This window comes from Anomalospiza imberbis, chromosome 19 (assembly GCF_031753505.1).
Source record: "Anomalospiza imberbis isolate Cuckoo-Finch-1a 21T00152 chromosome 19, ASM3175350v1, whole genome shotgun sequence".
In the NCBI taxonomy this organism is placed as follows: domain Eukaryota; kingdom Metazoa; phylum Chordata; class Aves; order Passeriformes; family Viduidae; genus Anomalospiza; species Anomalospiza imberbis.
Window position 1 is genome coordinate 8,525,254 of NC_089699.1, and position 21,802 is coordinate 8,547,055.

The 21,802-nt window shown below is 48.6% G+C and overlaps 3 protein-coding genes across 3 annotated transcripts; 2 read left to right on the forward strand and 1 right to left on the reverse strand.

Moving 5' to 3' along the window:
- The first annotated feature begins 334 nt into the window (after nucleotides 1–334).
- Nucleotides 335–10,904, forward strand: JPT1 (Jupiter microtubule associated homolog 1). The gene is made up of 5 exons (XM_068209521.1): nucleotides 335–496; nucleotides 3,066–3,208; nucleotides 3,809–3,906; nucleotides 5,783–5,810; nucleotides 9,939–10,904. The coding sequence occupies exons 1-5, from the start codon at nucleotides 441–443 to the stop codon at nucleotides 10,085–10,087; spliced, it is 474 nt and encodes a 157-aa protein (XP_068065622.1). The 5' UTR covers nucleotides 335–440; the 3' UTR covers nucleotides 10,088–10,904.
- Nucleotides 10,905–11,818: 914 nt separating this feature from the next.
- Nucleotides 11,819–19,483, forward strand: NT5C (5', 3'-nucleotidase, cytosolic). The gene is made up of 5 exons (XM_068209519.1): nucleotides 11,819–12,050; nucleotides 16,874–16,974; nucleotides 17,055–17,115; nucleotides 18,239–18,353; nucleotides 18,435–19,483. The coding sequence occupies exons 1-5, from the start codon at nucleotides 11,868–11,870 to the stop codon at nucleotides 18,575–18,577; spliced, it is 603 nt and encodes a 200-aa protein (XP_068065620.1). The 5' UTR covers nucleotides 11,819–11,867; the 3' UTR covers nucleotides 18,578–19,483.
- On the reverse strand, nucleotides 19,192–21,441 carry ARMC7 (armadillo repeat containing 7). The gene is made up of 3 exons (XM_068209520.1): nucleotides 21,221–21,441; nucleotides 21,002–21,145; nucleotides 19,192–20,143 (listed from the first exon to the last, which is right to left on the reverse strand). The coding sequence occupies exons 1-3, from the start codon at nucleotides 21,285–21,287 to the stop codon at nucleotides 19,806–19,808; spliced, it is 549 nt and encodes a 182-aa protein (XP_068065621.1). The 5' UTR covers nucleotides 21,288–21,441; the 3' UTR covers nucleotides 19,192–19,805.
- Between the last annotated feature and the right edge of the window lie 361 nt (nucleotides 21,442–21,802).

Genomic DNA, 21,802 nt, shown 5'->3' on the forward strand with positions numbered 1-21,802 from the left:
CCCGTCACAGGGACAGCGCCGCGGGGACTTTTGTCTGGCCTCAGGTGCGGCTGAGCCAATCACAGCTCGCCGGCGCTGAGCGACAGCTCTTCCGCCAATCATCAACAACAGGTGCCACGGCCCACAGCCAATCACCGCAGAGCAGGCGTAGTGCTTCACCAATGGGCTCTTAGCGGTGAGGCAGGGCGCCTCGGAATAGACAGAGAGGCGGGGCAAGTGGGAGAATGGCAGGGCGCTGTCCAATAAGAGCTCGCGACTGCGTTTGAACCGCCCAATGAGAAGGCCGGAGGTGGGCGAGGCTTGCGGTGTGTATAAAAGGTGCGGCGGGGCGGGCGGCGGCCGCAGTTGTCACCGGTGGCGGCAGGGGCGGTGGGCAGCGGCCGCTGTGTCCCTGGGACCGTCCCTGTACAGAGCCCTTCCCTCGCTCCGGCCCCGCCGCCATGACCACCACGGCCACGTTCTCGGGCATGGACCCCAATGGCAGGAACAGCTCCAGGTCTGCGGGGGGCTCGCGGCCCGCTGGGCCCCAGAGGGCAGTAGGGCTGGGGGTCCCAGGGAGGGCATGTCCGGAGCGGTGCTAGGGCGCGGTGCCGGGGCGGAGGCTCCGGCCGGGCCGGGGCTGTGGCTCTGCGGTTCCTCCCGGCCTCTCCCGGGCTGGCTGGAGGCGGGAGCGGCCGCGCCCACCCGGGTGGGCTGTGGGGGCATCCCGGGGCCGCGCCGTGCCCGGGGGAGGGAGGTGCGGGAGCTGCCGAGACCCGCCCGGGCCGCTCGGTGCGGCCCCGCCGCCGCCGCCGAACAAAGAAGGGAGGCGACTCCCCGCCTCGCCGCGCAGCCACGGCGCGGGGGCGGGGGGCACCGCGCCCCTCCGCCCGCCCGTCTTCCCCCCATCGCCGCGGCCCCCGCGCCCCTCGGCCCCGCGAAGCCGCCGCGGGCTGGGTGGGGCCGGGCGGGCTCCATTGTCTGCGCCGCCCGCCCCGCTCCGCTCCGCTCCGCCCGGGGCGGCCCCTTCGGTCCGCGGGCTGCCGCTGCTCGGGGCCGGGGCCATCGTCCGTTCCCTGCGGCCGCGGCCCCGCTCCCGGCGCTAGAAGGGGCGGGAGGGAAGCGGAGCCTGTCTGCAAACAAAGAAAACTTGGCAGGTTGGCCTGGAGGAGATGCACAGCGCTAGGTCGGGCACCCGCGGTCTCAGGAGTCACAGATGGAGAGGATCGTGTCGTTTTCCACGCTGTCGTGGTGGCCTTTTTCAGAAAGGTTTTGGTCTGACAAAGCGGATGCTTCCTGTTCCCCTATGGCTTTTCAGGGTTCTTTTTAAAGCGAAAAAAAAAAATCTTTACAAAGCCTGTTTCCAAACCTTTTACCAGAGCTCTTCCTGGAGCTCTGTGTGGATTATCGCTGGACATCACTGGGTATCAGGTGGAAATATAACAGCATTTCATTGCTTGAAGTGTTAAACGTGGCTTTCATAAAGCAGGTTGCAGCATTTTGAGGCTGTGAGAGGCTTCTAGTAAAATCTGTCAGCCTTTACCTGACGTTGGTAGAAGGGATTATTCATTTTTAACAGTTTGAGTGATGGATATTTTTTCCCCCCTTCAGTTGCCTATTCTGTTAATGTCATTAAGTCTGTCAGTGGAAACTTTTGTGCCCTTAAGAGAGTACTGGTTTCACTGCTGTGGTAAAAAGAGGGGATCTAAGGTTTGGGAACAAGCCCTGCTTTGAACAGACTGTTCTTCAGATTAGTAACTGCAGCAGCTATAACTATGAAAATAAACCTTCTATACATTTCCTCAGAGAAAAAAAGATACAGGAGTGATTCAAGACCATTGCACGACATCTTGATTCAGAAAGGAGACAAAACAAGTCATAATAAAAGATACTCTCCAGCCTGCTGGGATCCTCCCATTAGCAGCTGAGCATTAGTAATTCATAGAAAAATAATTTTGTTAGGAAAAGTATTTTTCTGGTTATGTAACAGTAAATATCCATGTCACACACCTTTAGGAATTTCCCTTGCCCTTGGGGTGCTTGAGCTCTGTAGGCTGGAGAAGCGTTTTTGTGTTGCATCTGGAATGTAACAGGCACAAATTCTCCCAAGATGTGAGCTGTACAATTGAACACGTTCTTTGTGTTGAATTCCAAGGTTTGGAACATTAACACTGAGTACTGTTTCCTGTGCTAACTCTGATTTATTAAATTATTTGTTAAGAAGAGGACGTGTGCACCATCCTTAGTGTGTCCTGGTGTTAATTTTGGAGTATTGGAGGTCTTGAAAGCCCAAGGAGCCCCAGGTTCTGTTGGTGTCCTCACATCTCTCTGACAGCTTTGAAAGGTCTCACACACAGTTTTGTTCTCCTGGCTTTTGTCTGGCTTCTCCAGCTAACAGAAGATCTCCTGCTTAGGAAAATAAGATCAGGAGGAATTTATGTTTCAAGATTTATTTTGCTGCAGCTGTTCATTTTGGTAGGGTTCTGCAGGTTGGAAAGCAGACTGCAATCAAGCTCTTGAAGTACTGAGCAGGCTTCTCTCGTGTCTAAGAGCAGATTGTTAGATTTAGGTTACATATCTGGAGCTTGGTACACGTGTCTCTCCTAATAATAGTCAACTCCAAGCTGTTTAATTTCAACTTTTACTTCTAGACCAGCAGCATGCTGCAGACTTGAGGGTTTTTTCCTGAGGAAACAAATCTAAATAAAGGCTGCAGCACCCAGCCATCAGTGGTGCAGCCAGTCCTTTGGTTCAAGCTTCAGTCTTTGCTGTGCAGCCAGTTTGATGATTAAAAATGAACCTTCCCAGGGTACTCTTAAAAAAAGCTGGAATTTGACATGCCCACATAGTTATTTTTGTTTTTTATTTGGCTCAGACTGGTGGGAGCAGCCCTTGGTGTGATACTGGATGGAACAAGGGCACAAATAGAGCACGAGAGCATTTTATTTTTGTGAGTGCCACTGAAGAGCGGTGGAGATGCAGTGCCAGGATGGAATTCTGGCAGGAGGGTACCTGGATGGGTGAAGTGATGTGCTGGGAGTGCAGCTGGGGGCTGGCACAGGGTGTAAAGCTGCCTCTCTCCACAGAGTGCTGCGTCCTCCTGGCGGCGGCTCCAACTTCTCCCTGGGCTTTGATGAGCCCACAGAACAGCCTGTGAGGAGGAATAAAATGGCATCCAGCATCTTTGGAACTCCTGAGGAGAACCCACCTTCCTGGGCTAAAGCATCAGGTAAGGCTGTAGTGCTTTGTTTCCACATCTGCTGACGGGCATTGATTCATTTTGTAGCTCAGCCTGATGCTGCTGGTGGCTGATGTGGAAACCAGAGTTCCCTTTCTACTTGGTGCTCTGGGGTTATAAGTGATGTCTGGTAGCAGAGAATTGTTTATTTCTCATTCATTTCTTCCAGAAGGGTTTATTTTATGCAAGTGTTGGGCATGTTGCAAGCAGAGGGTTGTATTTTGAATGCAGTTTTTCCCAAGTCACACAAGTGGACTTGTGTCTTACTGATTGGTCTCGATTATTCGGAGGAAGTTCAGCCTCGTGTTCTCACAGCTGGATTTAAGTTTCCCTTTCTGCAGAGCACTGCCAGTATGGGTGGCCTTGGGACCCCAAACCCCATCTGTTTAAATGACACTCTCACTGCATGGGGTGCTGCTCTAAGACAATAATTTGTGAGGTATTATCTAAAGGACCAGGACTTCTTAGAATGGTAAAGCTCTAATTTCAAGGAAAAGCCTCTCCCAAAGTACCCAGACCTGTGACTAATTATGATCTACTGCCACATTAAGTTTACCGTGCAACCTGATTAGACTCAATCTCTGGTTGTAGGGGCTAAGCCAGGTGAAACCAGAGACAGCTGTGAATCCTCTGGACCACAAAGAACAAACTCAACTGAGGCAAACTGTGGAGACTTCGTAGATCCCAAGGTCAGTACCTGACTACAAAGAACCTGATAATGGACAATTCACACTCTGTGTGGGATTGATTTATCACGGATGTTCACACAGTTGGAAGCATTGTAGGATTTGAATCCTTTCTCTCAAATTTGTTTTTTTTTCATGAAGGTTCCCCTTTCCATCTGATACTCTTCCAGTATGGTGAGAAAGGAAGGGCTGGATTTTTCACAAGGACCACTTTGTCGAGCTCTTAACCCATCTCATTGCTGAGACAGTAATGAAGTGATGTGAAATCTAATTTCAGCTCGGTGTGTGATTGTGGGTTTAAACATCTCACAAACAATAGTAACTACAGCACATTCTGCGTGGGTCTGACAACAAACTTGGGTTCACATCTCAGCAAATTCTCACCTCAGTAGTTTTAGTGGGATTTTTTTGTTTTAATAATACCATCAGGTGTGTTATTTTCTATATAAACTCTTTACCTAGTAGCAATATGGAGCATAATTTATAGTGTTAATGGTGTTAAGTAAAATTTGCTAGATGTGTAATTACACTTAATGGGAAAAAACAGGGTGCTTTTGAATCACAGTAAATTCAGTAAAAAACTAGTAATTTGTCTGAACTTGGATCCCTAGGAATGTAGGGTAGCCTGTATTTGCATGAACAAAGAAAAAAGAAACCTTGTTTAAAACTCTCCAGCCTTAGGTTTTCTGAAAATAACTGGGTAGATAAAGAATTATCTCGAATGTTGTAGCAGGCACTTTTTATCTTAGGTTTTATTTTGGTAATTGGCATCAAGCATCACAACCCATTTTTGTTATTAGTTGTAGCTTTCAAGTCACAAAACTGTACTGTTCTTTGTTACAAAAAAAAGCCCTGTTTCAATTTAGCAAATATAAGCAAGTTTATTTTCTATGGTATATTTTCAACTTTAAATTTAACTGTTTAGTCTAATTCTTTCTAAATTGTTTTAAATACTGTGGTTCTCAGCTTTGCAAACAGGTTCTTCCCATGTGGAATACTTCTATGCAGTAATTCAGCTGCAAACAGCCTGACACTTAAGGTGATACATTTGTGTCAGTTTCTGATTTTTTTTTAAATTCCAATTTCTGTAGTTTCACTGTGTAATTCACAATGTTAAATCTATGAAAGTTGATAAACCTGATGTCATTGAAGAGCCTTGGCTGCTGCTGGGAGACTCCCTATCTTTGTGTCAAGCTGCAGCCTGCAAACAGATTCAGCATGTAAAGAATGTTGAACTGTTTATGTAGTGAAGGAAACTTAATCAGGGAAAAAAAAAAAAAAGCTGATCTGTGTTTCACAAATGAAGTTAAATACCCTGGAAAGAGCAAATGCTCTTGGCCTTGCCAACAGATAAATGCAGAGTTGCTCAGTAGGAAGCACAGGATGCTCATCTCTTGCTTGTTGTTGTCAGTGTAATTTTTTTGCCCTTCTGGCTGGGCAGTGGGAATATTCTGGATCCTGTCAGTGCTGCTTGATGTGGGATGCTCTGTACAATAAAGTGTTCTTACCCACCTCTGTCCTTCACCATGGGAATAACAAATGTGCCATGTGTCATCAGGATTACTCCCAATATCTGTTTCAACTTCTAGCAGTATGTTAGGCAAATAAAGAACTGGTTAAATTATAAATCAGTCTGTAAGAAATGGTGCTTACAAACCCATGATTTCAATCTGCAGAATTAGGAGTGCAGAGCCCACTGTGCCACTCTGGGTTCTGTCCCTCGGAGCCTGTTGCTGCTCCAAAAGTGCCTCAGAATGAGGTGCCACATAGAGCAGGGTGCCCAGTCACCATGGTCACACCATGGAGGAGTACCCACTCCGTGGAATAGGAAAATGCTTTATGAAACACGAGATGTAACATGTTCCTCTCTCTTTTCTAGGGAGGAGATGTTGGTGGTGACACTTTTGGTGAGTAACTTCCTTGGACTCCTCTAGTAAAAGCCTGTTGCAGGTGGCTTTGCAGTAGAGAAGGATGTAGGATCTATAAATGGTCATTTATTAGAGAGGCAGCCTGGGGTTGTCCCTGGAACCCATCAAATGAACAAAGTGACCAACTGCTTCAGTGGAGTGTGGGTATGGAGTGAAATGGTGGAGTGCTGATGCTCATCAGGGTAAAAAGGAGAGCTGTCCTGTTGGTTTATTTTGCTAGCAGCTGTTGGTGTCAAGGTTTGTCTGAGTACTGGAAGGTAAAGTGGAGACTCCTGCAAAGAGTTCAGTGATTGCAAGGCCATGCTGCTGTTAAGAGTTGCTTAAAATTAAATAAGACAGTCAAGGTGATTGATTTTAGTTTAGCAGTTTCCTTCTTTCCCACTGTCTTCTGATACAGCAAACTCCATTTTCACAGGAAGAATTAAACCCAGCTACTGCTGCTGCAAGTGTCTGTGTTAACCAGCTCTTGACTTCCTGTTGCTTTTTAAATGCTGATTTTTGCCAAGGAAGTTGATCTGCATACTGCAAATCTCCTGTAAACAGGCATTTCCCCTTGAAGTGCTTTTTCTAGCTCTGAGGCTGGAAATGCCTCCTTTGCAAGATTCACTTTAAGAATATCTGACTTCCTGATGACAGGAATGCATGTGTTGACTGCTGCTTTCCAAGTGCTACTTTTAACACCTAAGGGTGGTGGGACATCCCTGAGGCCATTAGCACCTCCATGTCCTGAAAAGACTTTTGCTGGGAGGGGGGAGAGCTTTTCCAGAACATTTCCACTACCTCTGAGTGGTATCTGTGCCTAAAATAAGTGTTGCCTCTCTAGCAGGCTGCTTCTAATCCAACTGCACAGGCTCTAGGATTTCTTTCCCATGTCTGTCTGGTCTTAATTAGCACTGTAGGCATCTAGTGTTTATACCTTGAGTAGGAGGATGTGGTTTGCTAATAGAAGAAAACTGCTCTAAGGGCTCTGCTGCTTTTCCTGGTGCTTGTTTAAACCAGCTCCCCACAGGGCAGAGGAGATCCCACAGACAGCAGGGAGGCGAGAAGGGCTGAGATGCCAGGAAGCAGAAATAGGGCTGCCTGGGATCAGGACAGCTGGCTGAAATTCAGAGTGCAAAGTGGTATTCCTGAGTTGTTTTAAAAAGTTCACATTTTCACAGGTGTTGTATTTGTCTTTTGGGTTTTTTTTGGCAAGTGACAGTGAAGGAAGTTCTTATCAAGGGTCAGGTGAATCTATGCTGAGAGGTGGTTAAAAAACAAGTGTTAGGAAGATAACTGGGATTGTTTCTTGTTGTGGCCATCACTGAAAATTAAATTTTTGAAGGTGGCCAAGATAAAATAAAAACGGCAGGCAAAGGTTTGAGTGTTAAACTTTCACTGATGGTACTTAGGAAGGAGTAGAAATTAATGCCTCCTGGAAATGGTGTCTGTGGCAGATACCTGAACATCCTGATGGATTGTTAAATGAATTCCTACCACCGGTTGCTTTGGCTGTTGTAGCTCAGTGGAGCCCAGTCTCACTGATCTGGCTGTCCCTCCTCCCCTGGATTTTCCTGCTGTGGGATGGCACACCTGGGCTGCTGAGCATCGCACTGGCACACCTGGGAGTTGGTGCTGGCCTTGTAGAGCTGTCTCTGGGGTTAGGAAAGGAGCAATGAACACACCTCCAAGCAAAAGCTGTCTGCTGACAAGTTCACAGCACAATCACATTCTTAATGGGTTTCTGTCATTAAAAATGTTTAATATTTTGAATGTGGAAGTTATTTTCTGCATGTAACTGATTATAAAACCCCAAGCATGTGTCAGGTGGGATGTGTATATTTATTAATCAAGCCTGTCTAGGGTAAAAAACCACATTTCTTTTGCAGCAGTGCTCTTGTTTCCTCTTTGGGAGCTGTAGTTCCTTTCTGGGCATGAGTTTCCAGTGGCTTGCAGTGCACTCAGCAGGGAGCTGCTTCAGGGATCAGACCCTTTCAGAGAAGGGAGGGGCTTTAATTCTGATCCTGTTGGTTTTACCACTTCACTCATTAGCTTGGCAAACTTACCTTGATTATGTGGGAAGTGCTAACATATATCAGCTACACAAGCAGCTCCAGAAACTTCCCCCAAAGCCTCCTGTGCTGGTAATTCTTGTTTCTTTTGTGGTTCAGGGGCAGTGTGAGCTGAATGAATGTGAGCAGCTGAGGAGAATCAGGCAGTGCCCGATTGAGTGTCAGCAGGGCCTGGCTGTGCATGACCCACAGGAAGGTGGAGCCTGGATCCTGCACAGTGCTGGGGCTGTCCCCAGGCAGGGACATTCAGCACTTGCTGAGTCAGCAGACACTGGGACACAGCACCTACAGGAGCTTCAGGCTTAAAATGTGGTGTTAACCCAGCACAGCTGAAACAAACAGTTAATGAGCACAGCAGAGGATCTCTAGTGGAGATTATTCCTGATTGCATGAGGACTGTGCTCAGATGCTGGGGTTCTTTGAGATTATTATAAGCATGGATATAGGGGGGGTTCAGTGGGCACAAGTTGGGTTTTGATGTTTCTGGTAACATTTTGCATTGAAAAAAAAATAAACTGAGTTGACACAGGATGTGAGGAAAACTGCTGCTGGGGGTAGGAAGAATAGGAGGCAAAGGGTAGGACTTAGTAATTACCTTTCAGGTTGGAAAAATGAGCTATGGGAGATGATGCGGGAGGTGGTTTTATTCAGTGCCTTTGTCTGTGACCTGGAAAAGGTAATGAACAGTGAAGTCTCCAGTTTTGTTGGTGATATTACCTCTTTCAAGTAGTCAAATTGTGCTGATGGTGGGAAAATCTCACTGCCAGAAGGACTCTGCTAAATGAGGCAGGCAGGTATAAAGGCAGGATAATCCCTGTGTGAGCAAGTGTAAAGTAATGCATCTGGGGGGGAAAACCCCAAAAAACTAAACCGTGGCAGCCTTGTGTTCAGCTCTGTGCTGTGGTGCTCCCAGATCTGCCTTGAGTCCTTCCCCTTGAAATTCTTTGAGGTGTTTGGAGGTGCCAGCAAAATACGGAATGTCATCAGGGAGAGGATGGAAAATTACATAATTTTTTCTGTAAACAGTTGTAATACCCCCATATCTTGAATTGTGTACAGTCTTTCACACACGAAGAGCAGGGGGCTGTAGTGGAGGTGACAGGGAAGATGAAGGGGTGTAGTGGCTGTTCTGTCAGGGGAGATTGCAATAGTTGTGCCTGTTCAGTTTGAAGAGAAGGCTGGGGGAGGAAAATTGATCAAGATCTACTAAATCTTGAAACTTAAGCTGAATGTGCAGCAGCTCTTTGAATTCTGCCAACCCAGAATTAGTGATTATGAGAGGAAACAAAGGGGTCTGTTGAAAATAGGTGATGTTCATCTTCACCCCCAGTATCAAGGGCTGCTTGGTGCTGATTTAGGCCTTTGGCTCAGAACTGGTCATGCTAATCTGTAAAAAGGTGAGATGCTGATGTACTTGCTGTACTCAGTTGTCAGCAATGCAGATACTTTAGTTGTTTGCTCCAGTATCTAAAGTGCTTCCTGTGAGGAATTCCTTCTGTGCCCTGTCTTCACTTGCGGTTTGCTCAGAAGGATTTAAAATAAACTATCGCGTGCTCTCCAGGGAGTGTACAATCAGAGCCTCCCCATGCATGGCTGTTCCCTGGTGTGTCTTGTGTGGAGCCTCAGAAGTGTGTCAGATCCTTTTCCCTCCAGTTAGGAAATTGGGGATGCAGTTTGAGCTCCTGCTGGTGCTGCTGTGGCTCCCAGCACCTGCTCAGACCTGAGTGACAAAGCCACAGTCACAACACTGACTGATTATACGTAGAAGACTTAAGCTTAAGCTGCTTGTCATTAAAAAAAATGAATTGCTGGTGTCCCTTAATAGCAGCTGGATAAATGTGGCTCTTGCTGGAGGCCTGAGACTGAGCTGTAAGGCCTCAGAAATGATCTGAGAAACACTTCTGAGGGCTGAGTCTGCCCTGCCAGTGGGTGACAGCACTGGAGTGTGTCTGTACCCCTGGACAAAACTGACAGGAGCTGAGCTTCCGACTGAGCCAGCCAAACCTCTGGCTCTCATCATCCACATCAAACACTTTAAAAGCTTCTTTTCTTCTAGAAAACACTGAGGCTGATGTAGAAGCTGCCCCAGGTCAGAGTGAAGAAAAGTCCCTGCCTGCTGCACCTGTTCCTAGCCCAGTAGCACCAGCACCTGCACCCTCCAGGAGAAATCCACCCGGTGGCAAGTCCAGCCTAGTGCTCGGTTAAACCTTTCCCTTCCTGACTGTTTTGAACTCGTGTCTGTTTTCTTTCCCCCATGCTTGTGAACTGCACAACTTGAGCCTGACTGTACATCTCAAATTTCTTTCATTAAAAAGAAGCACTTTATGTACTCCATCTTTTTTTGAAATTAAGGGTTTTTTTTCCACTTCTGTCCTGTGTTTCCCCCAGATCTGCTGGAAGTGACATGAGTGTTTTCTAGTGATAGACTTGAGGGAAAGCTTTATGAAGTATTGTAATGTAATTCAAAGGAGAGTAGCTTGGTTCTAAGTGTGCTTAGAGGGTTTTTGTACTGAGATTTTTTTTTAGAACCTCTTAGCTTTACAAGGGTCTAGAATCCTGGTTAACCAGGCCAGCAAACAATCAGCAAGAGCAGTCCCTTCTCCACATGTGGGATTTAGGTATCTAAAAGGTTTCATTGACTGCATGTGGTATATGCCTTGAGCCCTGCTGTGCCATATAAATCATTAAGTGGTTAATGTACACCATGCTGCCTTTAAAAACAAAATAAATCCTGATACTGGACTACTATGACACAGGGTCTGTGCCAAATAGAGGGCTGATGACCAGAGCCACCTGGCCTAGTGCTGGGAAAGGGGCTGATTCAGACTTTATTCAGTAAAGGTGGAGTGGATCATATAAATAAGAATTACAGGGCATTTTTTTTTTTTACAACTGACTCAATGCTGTGCATGATCATGCTGGTGCTTGACCATGAGGTGAAAATCTCATCCTTTAAAAGTGTGTGTTGTAATTTCACAAAGCTGGATTGTTGCTTAAAAGTAAATAATATAGAAATTTTGAATTCAGTGTTTCCTGTGTGGGTTTTATTTCACGGGTTTGGTTTTGCTTTGTTCTCAGTTGTCCTTGCCTCAGTCAGCCTTCTCTGCTCTAACAGAGGAGAGTTGTTACACCTGGCTTGAGGTCACCACCATGTGCCAGCTTCCCCTGAAGAGAGAATCTGACTTATCTCTTCATTTTTGGCTTCTAGATCAGGGAACTCTGGAATATGGCTTGATATATGTTATGGTTTATCCAAAACACGTTTTTTTCTCAAGAAAACTGAGAAAAGTTTATTTTCCTCATTAAAAAGAAACAGAGGACCCTAAAAAGGGAGAGGGTGGACTTGAGACCAAACCATGACATTCTCTGCTGTTCTGGAAGGGCTCTGCTGCCCAATAAGCCACAGCAGAGGATCTCTGTGGGGCTGCTGTGTCTGCTGGTGCCTTTTCCACCCTTCTCCAGGAAGAAGCGGTGCCTGAAAGCACCCTGGCTTTGCAGATCACCGCTGGAGAAGCCCTGCCCCGGGCTGCTGAACCTACCGAACTGGATTTGCTGTGACATGTTCCTCCTGCCCTCCATCCGGGGGGTTCCCTGTAGCTGATGTGCACCGTGCCCTGCACGGACTGCATAGAGAGCATGGGGAGCAACCCATAAATTAATATTTCCTTTGCAAGCCTCGTGCCCAGGGGAACTTGTTCATGCTCCTTGGTGGCTGCTGAGGCTCCACTGTGCTGCTTTCTCCTCGGGGCGGGGACCCGGCAGCCGCGGGGTCCCGAGGGGTGGCGGGGGCGGCTTTTGCGGGCTTTTGCGGGCTTTTGCTCTATTCCTGCTGGAGCCCAGCCCTGTTCCCTGGAGGCGCTCCGCCCCGCCCTGGCATGCGTATTCATACAGCTAATACATATGCATGAGCGTTCTCGCGTGTGCCGGAGCCGGGGGCGCTGCGGCCGCGTGTGCTGGGAGCGGCGAGCCGGGACCTGGGATCGGGATGGGCAGCGCGGCTGCTCCGCTGCGGGTGCTGCTGGACATGGACGGGGTCCTGGCCGACTTCGAGGGCGCGGTGCTGCGGGAATTCCGCGCCCGCTTCCCGGCGGAGCCGCGCGTGGAGCTGGCGGAGCGCAGGGGCTTCTCGGTGCGGGAGCAGTACCGCAGCCTGCGGGAGGACCTGGCGGTGAGTGCGGCTGCGGGGCCAACACACCTCCCCGCCCCGCTGGGAAAGCTCTCCCTGCCTGCCGGGCTGTGCAAAGCTCGGCCTGGGACCAGTGTCTTTAAAAAAACCCCTTAAATTACCTGCTTGCTTTTTTTTTTTTTTTTTTTTTTTTTTTTTTTTTTTTTTTTTTTTTTGTCCATATATACCTAGATGGGATTCGTTCAAAGAATATTCAAACAATAAGTCATGTTTGTTTAAGTAAGATAATAACCAAATTCATGCCTACTGACTATATTTATAGGTTTCTGCTTCCAGGAACTTTTGACCATCACTAGTCATGGATCAGAAATCTGGCAGTTTGGAGCCTGTGGAAATGCTGACTGGATTCATATTCCTGTCTGTCAGCCAGTGGCAGGAGCCTGTACTTCTCTATAGGACAGGAGGGAAATGAAATTGTCATTTCTTAGCAGTAAAAAAACCCCAGGCTCAGTACATGATCTTAAAATGAGCAATAAACTTCTAGGGAAAGTGTTCAGCACAGCCTGGATCAGCATCTGTTCCATTTCCTTAGAGTCCTCAACTGTCCTGTGGTGACCAGAAGGAAGGGTAAAGTCTGGATTTACAGTATTTGTAATTTTGTCTTGCAGACCTCTCTGTCACTCATTCAGCAATTAGCAAACATTAAAAATGGCAGCATTTTGCATGATCAGAGGGTGTTCCACCAGCTTTCTCCTGCTGTTCCTGATCTCTTACCTGCTGTGCACTCGGCTTGTCAGGGCATGCAGAGGGAGTATGGATACAGGATTTCATTCTGTACAAACTCAGATGGAACATATATAGTTCTTGTCCTGCTGTGGAGCCATGTGAGCACGTGCAGAGTGCTCAGGGAGCTTTGAGTAAGTTATTGTTCTGCTGCAAAGCAAGAGCAAGAACATGAGTAGGTAAAGAAGAAGATGGTTTAGTGAATGGTTTCATGGCAGAATTCTCACCCACACATCCCTCTGTAAAGGGCTGGCTATCCTGGAAGAAGTCACTGGTTATCAGTACACAAATTAAGGCTGCATGAAACACAAAAGTAGAAATACTGTGAATCCAGACTTCACCCTTATGGTCACCACAGGACAGTCAAGTTCCTTACAGGACTCTGTAAGGAAACTGCTGATCCAGGCTGTGCTGAACACTTTCCCTGAGAAGTTCATTGCTCATTTTAAGATCCTGTACTGGGCCTGGGAGTTTTTTACTGCTAAGAAATGACAATTCACATTCATTTCACTCCTGTTCCATAGTGAGGTACAGGCTCCTGCATCAGAGTAAGGGGCAAGAGTGCTGGATCCAGTCAGCATTTCCACAGGCTCCAACTGCTGGAGTTCAGATCAATGACTATTGATGGTCAAAAGTTCCTGGAAGCAGAAACCTGTAAATATAGTCAGTAGACATAAATTTGCCTATTACATTGCATAAACAAACATGATATTTTGTTTAAAGGAGTATTCCTTAAACAAATGAACACAAAAAAAAAAGTTGCAGGTAATTCAAGGGGTCATGACTTTTTTTTTTTTCCCTTTTCTGGAAGGTCTACAATCTGATCTATGAGAAAAATTACCCTTTGTTCTATTTCTGGAAGCCTCATTCCCTAATTTGCTTCATGCTCATCCTGTTCCTCCCCAGACCTTAGGTGTGGCAATGAAATAACCAGATAACTGGTTTGGATCTCAGCACACCAGCAGTGGCAGAAAGCTCTTATCTTGCTGTTCTAGCATGACTTCCTAAGGAAATAAGCTTTATGGAGCTGTGCTGTGTGTCTGTCTCCTTCAGTAGTCTCTGGAGCTTTGGGCTGGTTTAGGTATGTTTGGCAGAACAATAAAGTTATAGTTTTAAAGATCTGAGGCTCCCTTGGGTTTTATGTAAATGCTATCCATTAGTTTAAAAACAGAGTCCTTGTTTGTTCTGCTGTGGCTCTATAGAGTGTCTGTGGGACAGGAGAATCCCTGTGGAAAGTCTCTCCTTGGCTCCATTTGCAGGGAAAGCTTTGGCAGGAACCAGCAGCCTGCACAGGGCAGTTTGTGTGTCCACGCAGGGAAACTGAGCCTGCAGTTTGTCAGTGCTGAAAGGAGGGGGTCAGCTGGACACCAGGGGGTCAGCTGGACACCAGGCTCTTTGTGGCAGGTGTCAGCTGTGTCTGTCCATGAACTTCCAGGGTGTGGGATATTCTCGTGGCAGGGCCTGGGAAGTGCTGTGGTGATGATTTATCACCTCTTCCTGAGTGGTGTTCGTGCTTAGTTGGTGCTGAGCAGCTGCCCTTTGAAACTTTAGCCATTACTTTGTTTTTGTTTCTGTTTTGATTGCAAGTTGATCATTAATTTCACACTGTAAATCCATTTTATTTACAAGGACTTCTAATCAATTTTATTTTGTTGAAGATTTTTTCACTGCACTTGCCTACCTGCCCTCCTGAGTGTGTGGCCATTTTGTTGGTGGGGATTTATCCCCATGTTTCCTGGCCCCAGGCAGTTTCAATAAAAGGATTCAACATCCCCACCAGTGATAAAAATTTCTAGAATTACTTTGAAGTCCTGCAAATAAGAAAGCACAGGGACAGATGTAGTCCCTCCAGTTTTGTATCCAAATTATCATCTTACTAAGGGAAGTTAAAAGGAAACATTCAGCATTGGTGGCATGAAGACGTGGAAAGAAAATAGTTTTACTTTCTTTTTCTAGTCACTTTTTTATGAGAGGAAATGGCTTCTGGTTCCAAGAGTCATCAAATCAAATTTCTTTCTCTAACAAAGCCAGACTTTTTTGTGATGTGGTGGAAACTTGCTTGCTGGTGTCTTGCTGTAAGATAAAAAAGCTTTCAGACATGAGCCCCAGGTCTGTAATTCAGTCTCCTTGGGAAGAGCTCCAGGGAATTGTTGCTGGGATCAGGGAGGCTTTGCATGGAAACAGATCTGATTGCCATGTCTGAACCTAGACAGGCTCCTTCACCTCCTCTGATCTGCGTGTGAAAGCAGGCAGTGCTTCCAACTTTCTGGCTGTTGATTTATGAGTATTTGTAGGTGGTGATAACTGAGTGAGCTTCAGGATCTGGGAGTCTGGTTTAATGCTGACTCTTCGTCGCTGCTGCTGAATTGAAATGGGTTTTTGTTGATGTTCCACTGGTGATGTAGAGCAAGCAGACCTTCAGCTGGAGTCCAAAGAGCTGGACTCTTCTAAGCAAAGGCTGCAGCCTGCCTTTGAAGAATACTAAAGAAGAATTAAGTTTCCCAAACTGTTCAGTGGCATGGGAATGTATGACCTTGATGCCTGTGGAAAAATGCTGCTTTGACACCTCTGAAGTTCACTATGTGACCCCAAGGAAGTTAAGATTTGTGTGTATCAGGGTAAAGAGATATTGGAAGCTTAACCTCTCTGTCTGAAGGTGAAAGTTAGGCCTGGAAGGGGCCTCAGCCCTTGGTGCTGCTGTGGGTCCTTTGCCATGATGGGATGTGGGATAAGGAATGGGAAAACCCATCAGCTGTGACCTACTGTGAAGCACTCATTTAACACAGGCCACTGAATAGTCACCAGGGAGCAATTCTTAAAATTAACTAACCAGAGCTGGATTCAAACCAGTAAATTTCCTAATAATAAAAGGTGTGAAAATGTCTTACCAGTAAATTAAGAAGAAAAAGGACTGGTAGGACAGTGCCACCTGGAAATTGTCCTGGAAATAGTTCTCTTCCTTTCAGAGATTAAAGATGCCACTGTACTGTATCATATTAAATACCTTTTTTGTCCCATTTTTGGCTACATTAACCTGGGATAACATTGCTCCTCCAGAAATCTTGTTTCTTTCCTATTTACACTCACTTAACAATGATTCTACCTTTTGAGCTAACCTCCTTCACCACTTGCTTATCATTAATTTCCTCTCTGGTTGGTGTGGCATCCCATCTGCCTGTATGGAAGGTGGGTGTACATAGGTGCAGACACAAAAGGGATCAAGCCCTTAATCTCAGAGCTCAGCCCAGTGTCAGGTGAGGGGAGCAGTGTCCCACAGCACCCTCAAACCCAGCCCAGATGGGGTTCATGGGGTGCACAGTTCACCTCTTACAGAGCCACATGTTCCTGGGGAAGCACAGGGATCACCTCTGAACTTCCTGCTGAAGTCTCAGACTCTTTGGAGCAGACTTTGCACCAGTCCATGACCTCAGGGGAGCAGCTCCATCCAGGCTGGAGTCAAGACCGCCTGCTCCTTCAACAATATTTGAAGTGAGTGGTTGAAAATCAAAAAGCAGCAAAGACATGGAGCTTTCCCAGCACTCTCATCCTCATCCTTCCCTCTTGCTGAAGGGATTCCCCCCAGGTGTGGCTGTGCTGGCCTGGCCATTGGCACAGTCACCTCTGTACCCTGTTTGCTCTGAAGAAAAAGGAGGTTGATGGGCAGTGCCTGTGTCTGCCCGCCCATCCCTGGTGAATTCCTGAGCCCTGAGCTAATCTCAGCCAAATGTGACAGAGGAGGAGAAGCCTCCAGTTTGTTCCTTTGGTTTTCACCAGAGTCAGCTGAAAGACACCTGCTGGGAAGGGGTGGGGTGGGAGCTCTGCCTCCCTCAGCCCCCCCAGACACTCCAGTGGGTTAGGGCTGGTTGTGGGAGCAAAGCCCGGCCAGGGGCAGCTCTGCCTCCTCACGAGCCACCAGAAAGTGACTTCTCCTTCTTGTGTGCCAAGCCGGACCTTTCCCAGAACCCAAAGGTGAGAAATTTTATAATTCCCTCCTGGGGGGAAGCACCAGGCTGTTACTCAGGGGGTGACTGGAGAGTGCTGCGACAGCACAGCCACTGCTCATTGTCCCCTGTCTCCTGCAGGCCAAGGTAGCCAGTGTCTATGAGTCGCCTGGCTTCTTCCTAGGCTTGGATCCAATTCCAGGAGCCCTGGAAGCTGTGCAGGAGATGCTCCACATGCAGGAGTAAGGACACTTTGCATCCTGTAGCCCTTTTCCAGGATCTTTCTTTCCCCTGACTGCTAACAAAGGCTGTTTCTTTTCAGTACTGAAGTCTTCATTTGCACGAGCCCTCTCCGGAAATACGAGCACTGCATTGTGGAAAAGGTGGGAGAGAATTGTTTTTATTTGGTTTAATGCTGCTTTTGCAAGGCCTTGCTGTTTCATACTACCCGAGCTGGAGCTGCTCCTTTTTAAAGACAGTGGCTGCTCTGTAAGATTGATCCCAGGGCCTTTGGGGTCCGATCCGGCTAGCTCTGGACCCCCGGCCCCTCTCAGTCTCACAAGGACAAAAGTAAAAGACTGGAGACGCTCTTTCCTCTCGGGACCACAGTTCCACTTCATTGTGGAACCAGTCCAGGGAAGTCCAAGGGAGGCAAAGAGAGGAAAAGAGGTCGAGGGTGTCGCCGTGGGAGATTTTAAATGCAGGGGGAAGGAGGTGGCGGCGAGGGACCACAGCCAATGGGTTACAAGTGATGGGGGGCGAGGGGAGGAACTAACCCGGGCTAAGAGCAGCAACACAAGGCTCTGGGGAGGGGAGTTAGGGAACAAACCACTTGGTGCAACACAACAGCTGCCAGGCTTCCCTCAGTCCCTGTCTGAGGGCTAGATTCCCACACACGGAGCAGTAACTCAGGACAGGGAATCTCCAAGTGCCACATGGTGCCAGAATTACTGTGGAGCACGTGAGCCCGGGGCTCTGGAGCTGGGCTGGGACCAGCTGTGTCAGCAGGTGACAGCAAAGGAACTGCTGTAGTGTTACCCACAGGGATGGGGTATCCCCAGGGGATTCTACTCTGGAGAACCACCAACCAACAAAACCTACTTCAGTCTAAATCTGGAGCCTGAGGTGTCCCAAAAGAGGTCAGTGCTGTGTTGAGGAGGCTGTAGAGTTGGAATAAATCCTTTTTGCCTGTGGTACAAGAATGGAAGGGAGGGACTTTGATCACTGGAATGACTTAGATGGGTACAACCCACGTGCTCTGGGCAAGCAGACAGTGCTTCTCACAAACTCCACAGCTGGGCCACAGCCAGGGCAGTGCTGAGTGAAGGCTGTCACACAAACAGGTTTAATCAGCATCCTGGGCCGGAGCCAGTCTCCATGTGGGGATTCCTAGACACAGATGAAGGTTTACAGAGGAAAGAAATTGCTCCATTAGGGCTGGTCTGACAGGAGTGATGTGCAAACTGAGAGCACAGCAGGATTTTCTCCTATTCCTTGTCTCTGCAGTATAAGTGGGTGGAGAAACACTTGGGACCTGAGTTTGTGGAGCGGATTATCCTGACCCGAGACAAGACCGTGGTGGCTGCTGACCTGCTGTTTGATGACAAGGACACCATCCAAGGTTTGAATAGCTTTTCCATGGCTGGCTGCTGGCTGGGGAGCCACCCCACAGCTGATTCCAGCTTTTCCCCCCTTCCCACAGGTGTGGAGCCGAACCCGAGCTGGGAGCACATCTTGTTCACCTGCTGCCACAACAGGCACGTCCAGCTGCCGGCCTCGCGCCGGCGCCTGCGCTCCTGGGCCGACGACTGGAAGGCCATCCTAGAAAGCAAGCGCAGACAGTAGTCAGGAGGGGGATGCTGCGCTCTTCCCACTGCCGGGAAACAGCCAGCCCACCCCCTACCACGCCCAGGAGGCACTGTCACTGCAGGGATCAGCCGCAGAAGAAACGAGCTGCTCCTGTCAGACACAGTTCTGGAAGATTGCTCTGCACTTGTAATCTGTAGCATTTTGGATGTTTGCTGTTGGAGAAGAGAAACTATAAACTACAAGCAGCTGCGGTTGGATTTTTGTGTGTGTTTGACCTCACTCCTGTTTGGTTTGTGCTGCCTGGGGTCAGAGGGGAGAGAAAGAGAGGAAGAAGGCTCTCAAACGTGAGCAGATCCAGTGTGGGTGTCTGTCAGGAAGCACTGGGCTCAGCAGTCAAACCTTTTAAATTTTATGTATTTAGCCACTCTGGTTATTGGGTTTTCTCTTGCCTCATGGCTGATAATGAAAAGAGACTAGGCTGGCTTCGATTTCTTGGCCTGTGTGCTTGAGTAAGAGTGGGCAAAGGCTGCAAGTGCTGGAGAAAAATATTCATGAGCTCACACAGAACTGATTACACAGCATTTAAGTTAATGTTTTATTAACAGAAGCTTTTACAAGAGAGCTGTTCTCATAAGCCCGACATGAGCCCCTTTTTAAATTTTTACTTCACCTTTCTCACCAGTGGTAATAAAGCCAAACTTACCACTTCTTCATTTATAGGGCAGCTACAGCCTGCCCTATGTAGTGATTCCCTAGCTGGCTGCCTGTGCCGTGATTAGAGGATGGCAGAACTAGTGCCACAGGGATGGAGAGATTGTGAACTGCCAGGGCAGGGAAACTCCTTTCTCTGCAGGAGGAATACCTTTCTGTGACATTTCAGTGACTTGACTTGACACTTGGTGTCACTTGTCACGGATACTGAAGGGGAGAGGTGTGGCACAACCAGCCAGGAACCGGAGTGGATATAATTCTGCTCAACAACCTGAGCAGAACTCCCCTCATTACTGGGAAGGGTTATTTGTACAAGCTGGGTGCTGAGCTGCACTTGGCAAAGCACTTTGCAGTGTGCAGCCATGACCTGCTTTATTTTAAATATTTGCAGGCTTGGCTGTGTGCTTGGCCCAGCTGCTGTGGTAGTGCTGTTCCATCCTGTTTATTAATTAAACACCAGCACTGATGCGACCAACTCCTCTCTTTAATGCTGCTCTTGACCTGCTGAACAGAAAGTGAGAACAACAGGAGGTTCTCCTCTCCACAGCCCTGCTCAGTCCTTGGGCAGAGGAATGCCCACTGCCGTATGCTTGCTGAGGTTCCTGGCCTCCTCCACCTGTGGAGGGCTGCAGTAATCCTGCAGGAAGATGGATGCCAGGTTACTGAGGCGCGTGTTGGCCGAGAGCGAGAAGCGGAGCATGCATTCCACCACGGGCAGCGCCGTGATCTGCGCGCGCGACCGCGGTGTCGTCAGGAACATCAGCGTGGTCACAGCTGACACCACGGTCTCCTCGTTGGAGCTGGACAGGCAGTTGATGATGGGCTCCACCCCGTTGGCCTCCAGGATGTACTCTTTGTTTGTTTTATCCAAGCACAGGTTGCAAAGACCACCTGGAACGGCAAGAAGAAAGTGTCCGAGGTGATGCAAATTCACAGCTCATCCTGTTTCTATCATCCTGATCTTCTGTATGGATGGAAAATTCTTAACGATTCCCTAGGCCATGTGTTTCCGATTGTTTCCAAGGATTTTCCACCAGCACACTCTTCCTGCGTGTCATTAGAGGGCAGTGTTATTGCTGCACATAACTGCTTCCACACAAGGATTCCAGGAATGCTCGCTCATCCCTAATGGAAGACACAAGCCAGCAGTTTACTGCAGGTGCTACAGAAAGCCAGAATGAGGTAACAGAGTTAGTAGTCAAGAAGCACAGAATGTTTGAAACTTGAAACTTTGAGATGCAGCCACAAACCTTAAAAATCAAATCCATTTAGTATCATCTCACAGAGCCACTCACAGCATCTGGCCTTTTACCTTATGTTCAGACCATGAACAATCGTGGTAAGGCAGTTCCTCAAAAGATTTATTAAAATTGTCAAGTGAGCTAGCTAGAAGACCAGTTGCCAATATCAGAATGGTTACATGGATCTGTACAATGTACCTAGCAAAATCTATGTATTAGCGACTGCTTCTCTACAGGAGAGATTTCAGTAAAAAGTTAATCAGGTAGTGTTTAGGGAAAAAAACCAAACAAAATCCTTTCCAGATAGTGTCTTCATTAACCTCTGTAAGGACATGGAAGACACGCCTGCCTTTTGGCTTCTCTCCCATTCTGCACTAAACGCGGCTTTATCAGCAAAGCGTGGGTTTGTTTTTGGAGCCCTGTGTGAATTTGGGGCGGGTTAACGACCAAGCCGAGCCCGGTGTCCCCCGCCCAGGGGACAGCTGAGGGTGCTCGGGGCAGCCCTTACCCATGGCAAACTCCACGAGGGTCTCGTTGTCCTCGGTAAGCATATCCAGGAACAGGTCCAGCACCTGGAGCTGCCGGAGATACTCATAGTTGCCGGGATCGTAGGCGAAGTTGGCCAGGTTCGCCAGCACCTGCTCCTTGGCCTCTGCAAGGGAAAAGGGCCGGGTGTGTGAGGAAACGCTCGACACGGAGAGGGCGAGCGAGCAGCCGCGTTTGTTACCTGTGCTGTCCGTCACCTGGAACTCGGTGACGAGCGCCTGCAGGTACTCCAGCCGGCCCAGTTCCATCGGAGAACGCCGCACCGGGCTGCCTGTTCCCCCGGGCAGCGTCGGCTCAGGGACCGGCTGTGCCGAAGAATGGAGACGAACCCGAACCGGCCGCCTCAGCGCGGCGGGAGCAGCCCGCGTGCCGCCATTTTGTGGGCGGGACAGGGCGGTGCCAGCTCCCCTCAGGGGCGGTGGCAGCGGCCGCCATTTTGTGGGCGGGACAGGGCGGTGCCAGCTCCCCTCAGGCGCAGCAGGAGCGGCCGCCATTTTGTGGGCGGGACAGGGCGGTGCCAGCTCCTCTCAGGGGCAGCAGGAGCGGCCGCCATTTTGTGGGCGGGACAGGGCGGTGCCAGCTCCCCTCAGGGGCGGTGGCAGCGGCCGCCATTTTGTGGGCGGGACAGGGCGGTGCCAGCTCCCCTCAGGCGCAGCAGGAGCGGCCGCCATTTTGTGGGCGGGACAGGGCGGTGCCAGCTCCCCTCAGGGGCGGTGGCAGCGGCCGCCATTTTGTGGGCGGGGTGGGGAAGGTCCGCGCCTCT

Bases quoted from the DNA above. Each gene is read 5' to 3' on its own strand.
- NT5C (XM_068209519.1), top strand. From the start codon at position 11,868: ATGGGCAGCGCGGCTGCTCCGCTGCGGGTGCTGCTGGACATGGACGGG. The intron at 12,051-16,873 runs GTGAGTGCGGCT...TGTCTCCTGCAG, and splicing joins GCCTGCGGGAGGACCTGGCG to GCCAAGGTAGCCAGTGTCTA. The intron at 16,975-17,054 runs GTAAGGACACTT...GTTTCTTTTCAG, and splicing joins GAGATGCTCCACATGCAGGA to TACTGAAGTCTTCATTTGCA.
- JPT1 (XM_068209521.1), top strand. From the start codon at position 441: ATGACCACCACGGCCACGTTCTCGGGCATGGACCCCAATGGCAGGAAC. The intron at 497-3,065 runs GTCTGCGGGGGG...CTCTCTCCACAG, and splicing joins AATGGCAGGAACAGCTCCAG to AGTGCTGCGTCCTCCTGGCG. The intron at 5,811-9,938 runs GTGAGTAACTTC...CTTTTCTTCTAG, and splicing joins TGTTGGTGGTGACACTTTTG to AAAACACTGAGGCTGATGTA.
- ARMC7 (XM_068209520.1), bottom strand. From the start codon at position 21,287: ATGGAACTGGGCCGGCTGGAGTACCTGCAGGCGCTCGTCACCGAGTTC. The intron at 21,146-21,220 runs GTAACAAACGCG...TTTCCCTTGCAG, and splicing joins CCAGGTGACGGACAGCACAG to AGGCCAAGGAGCAGGTGCTG. The intron at 20,144-21,001 runs GTAAGGGCTGCC...TTGCCGTTCCAG, and splicing joins CCTCGTGGAGTTTGCCATGG to GTGGTCTTTGCAACCTGTGC.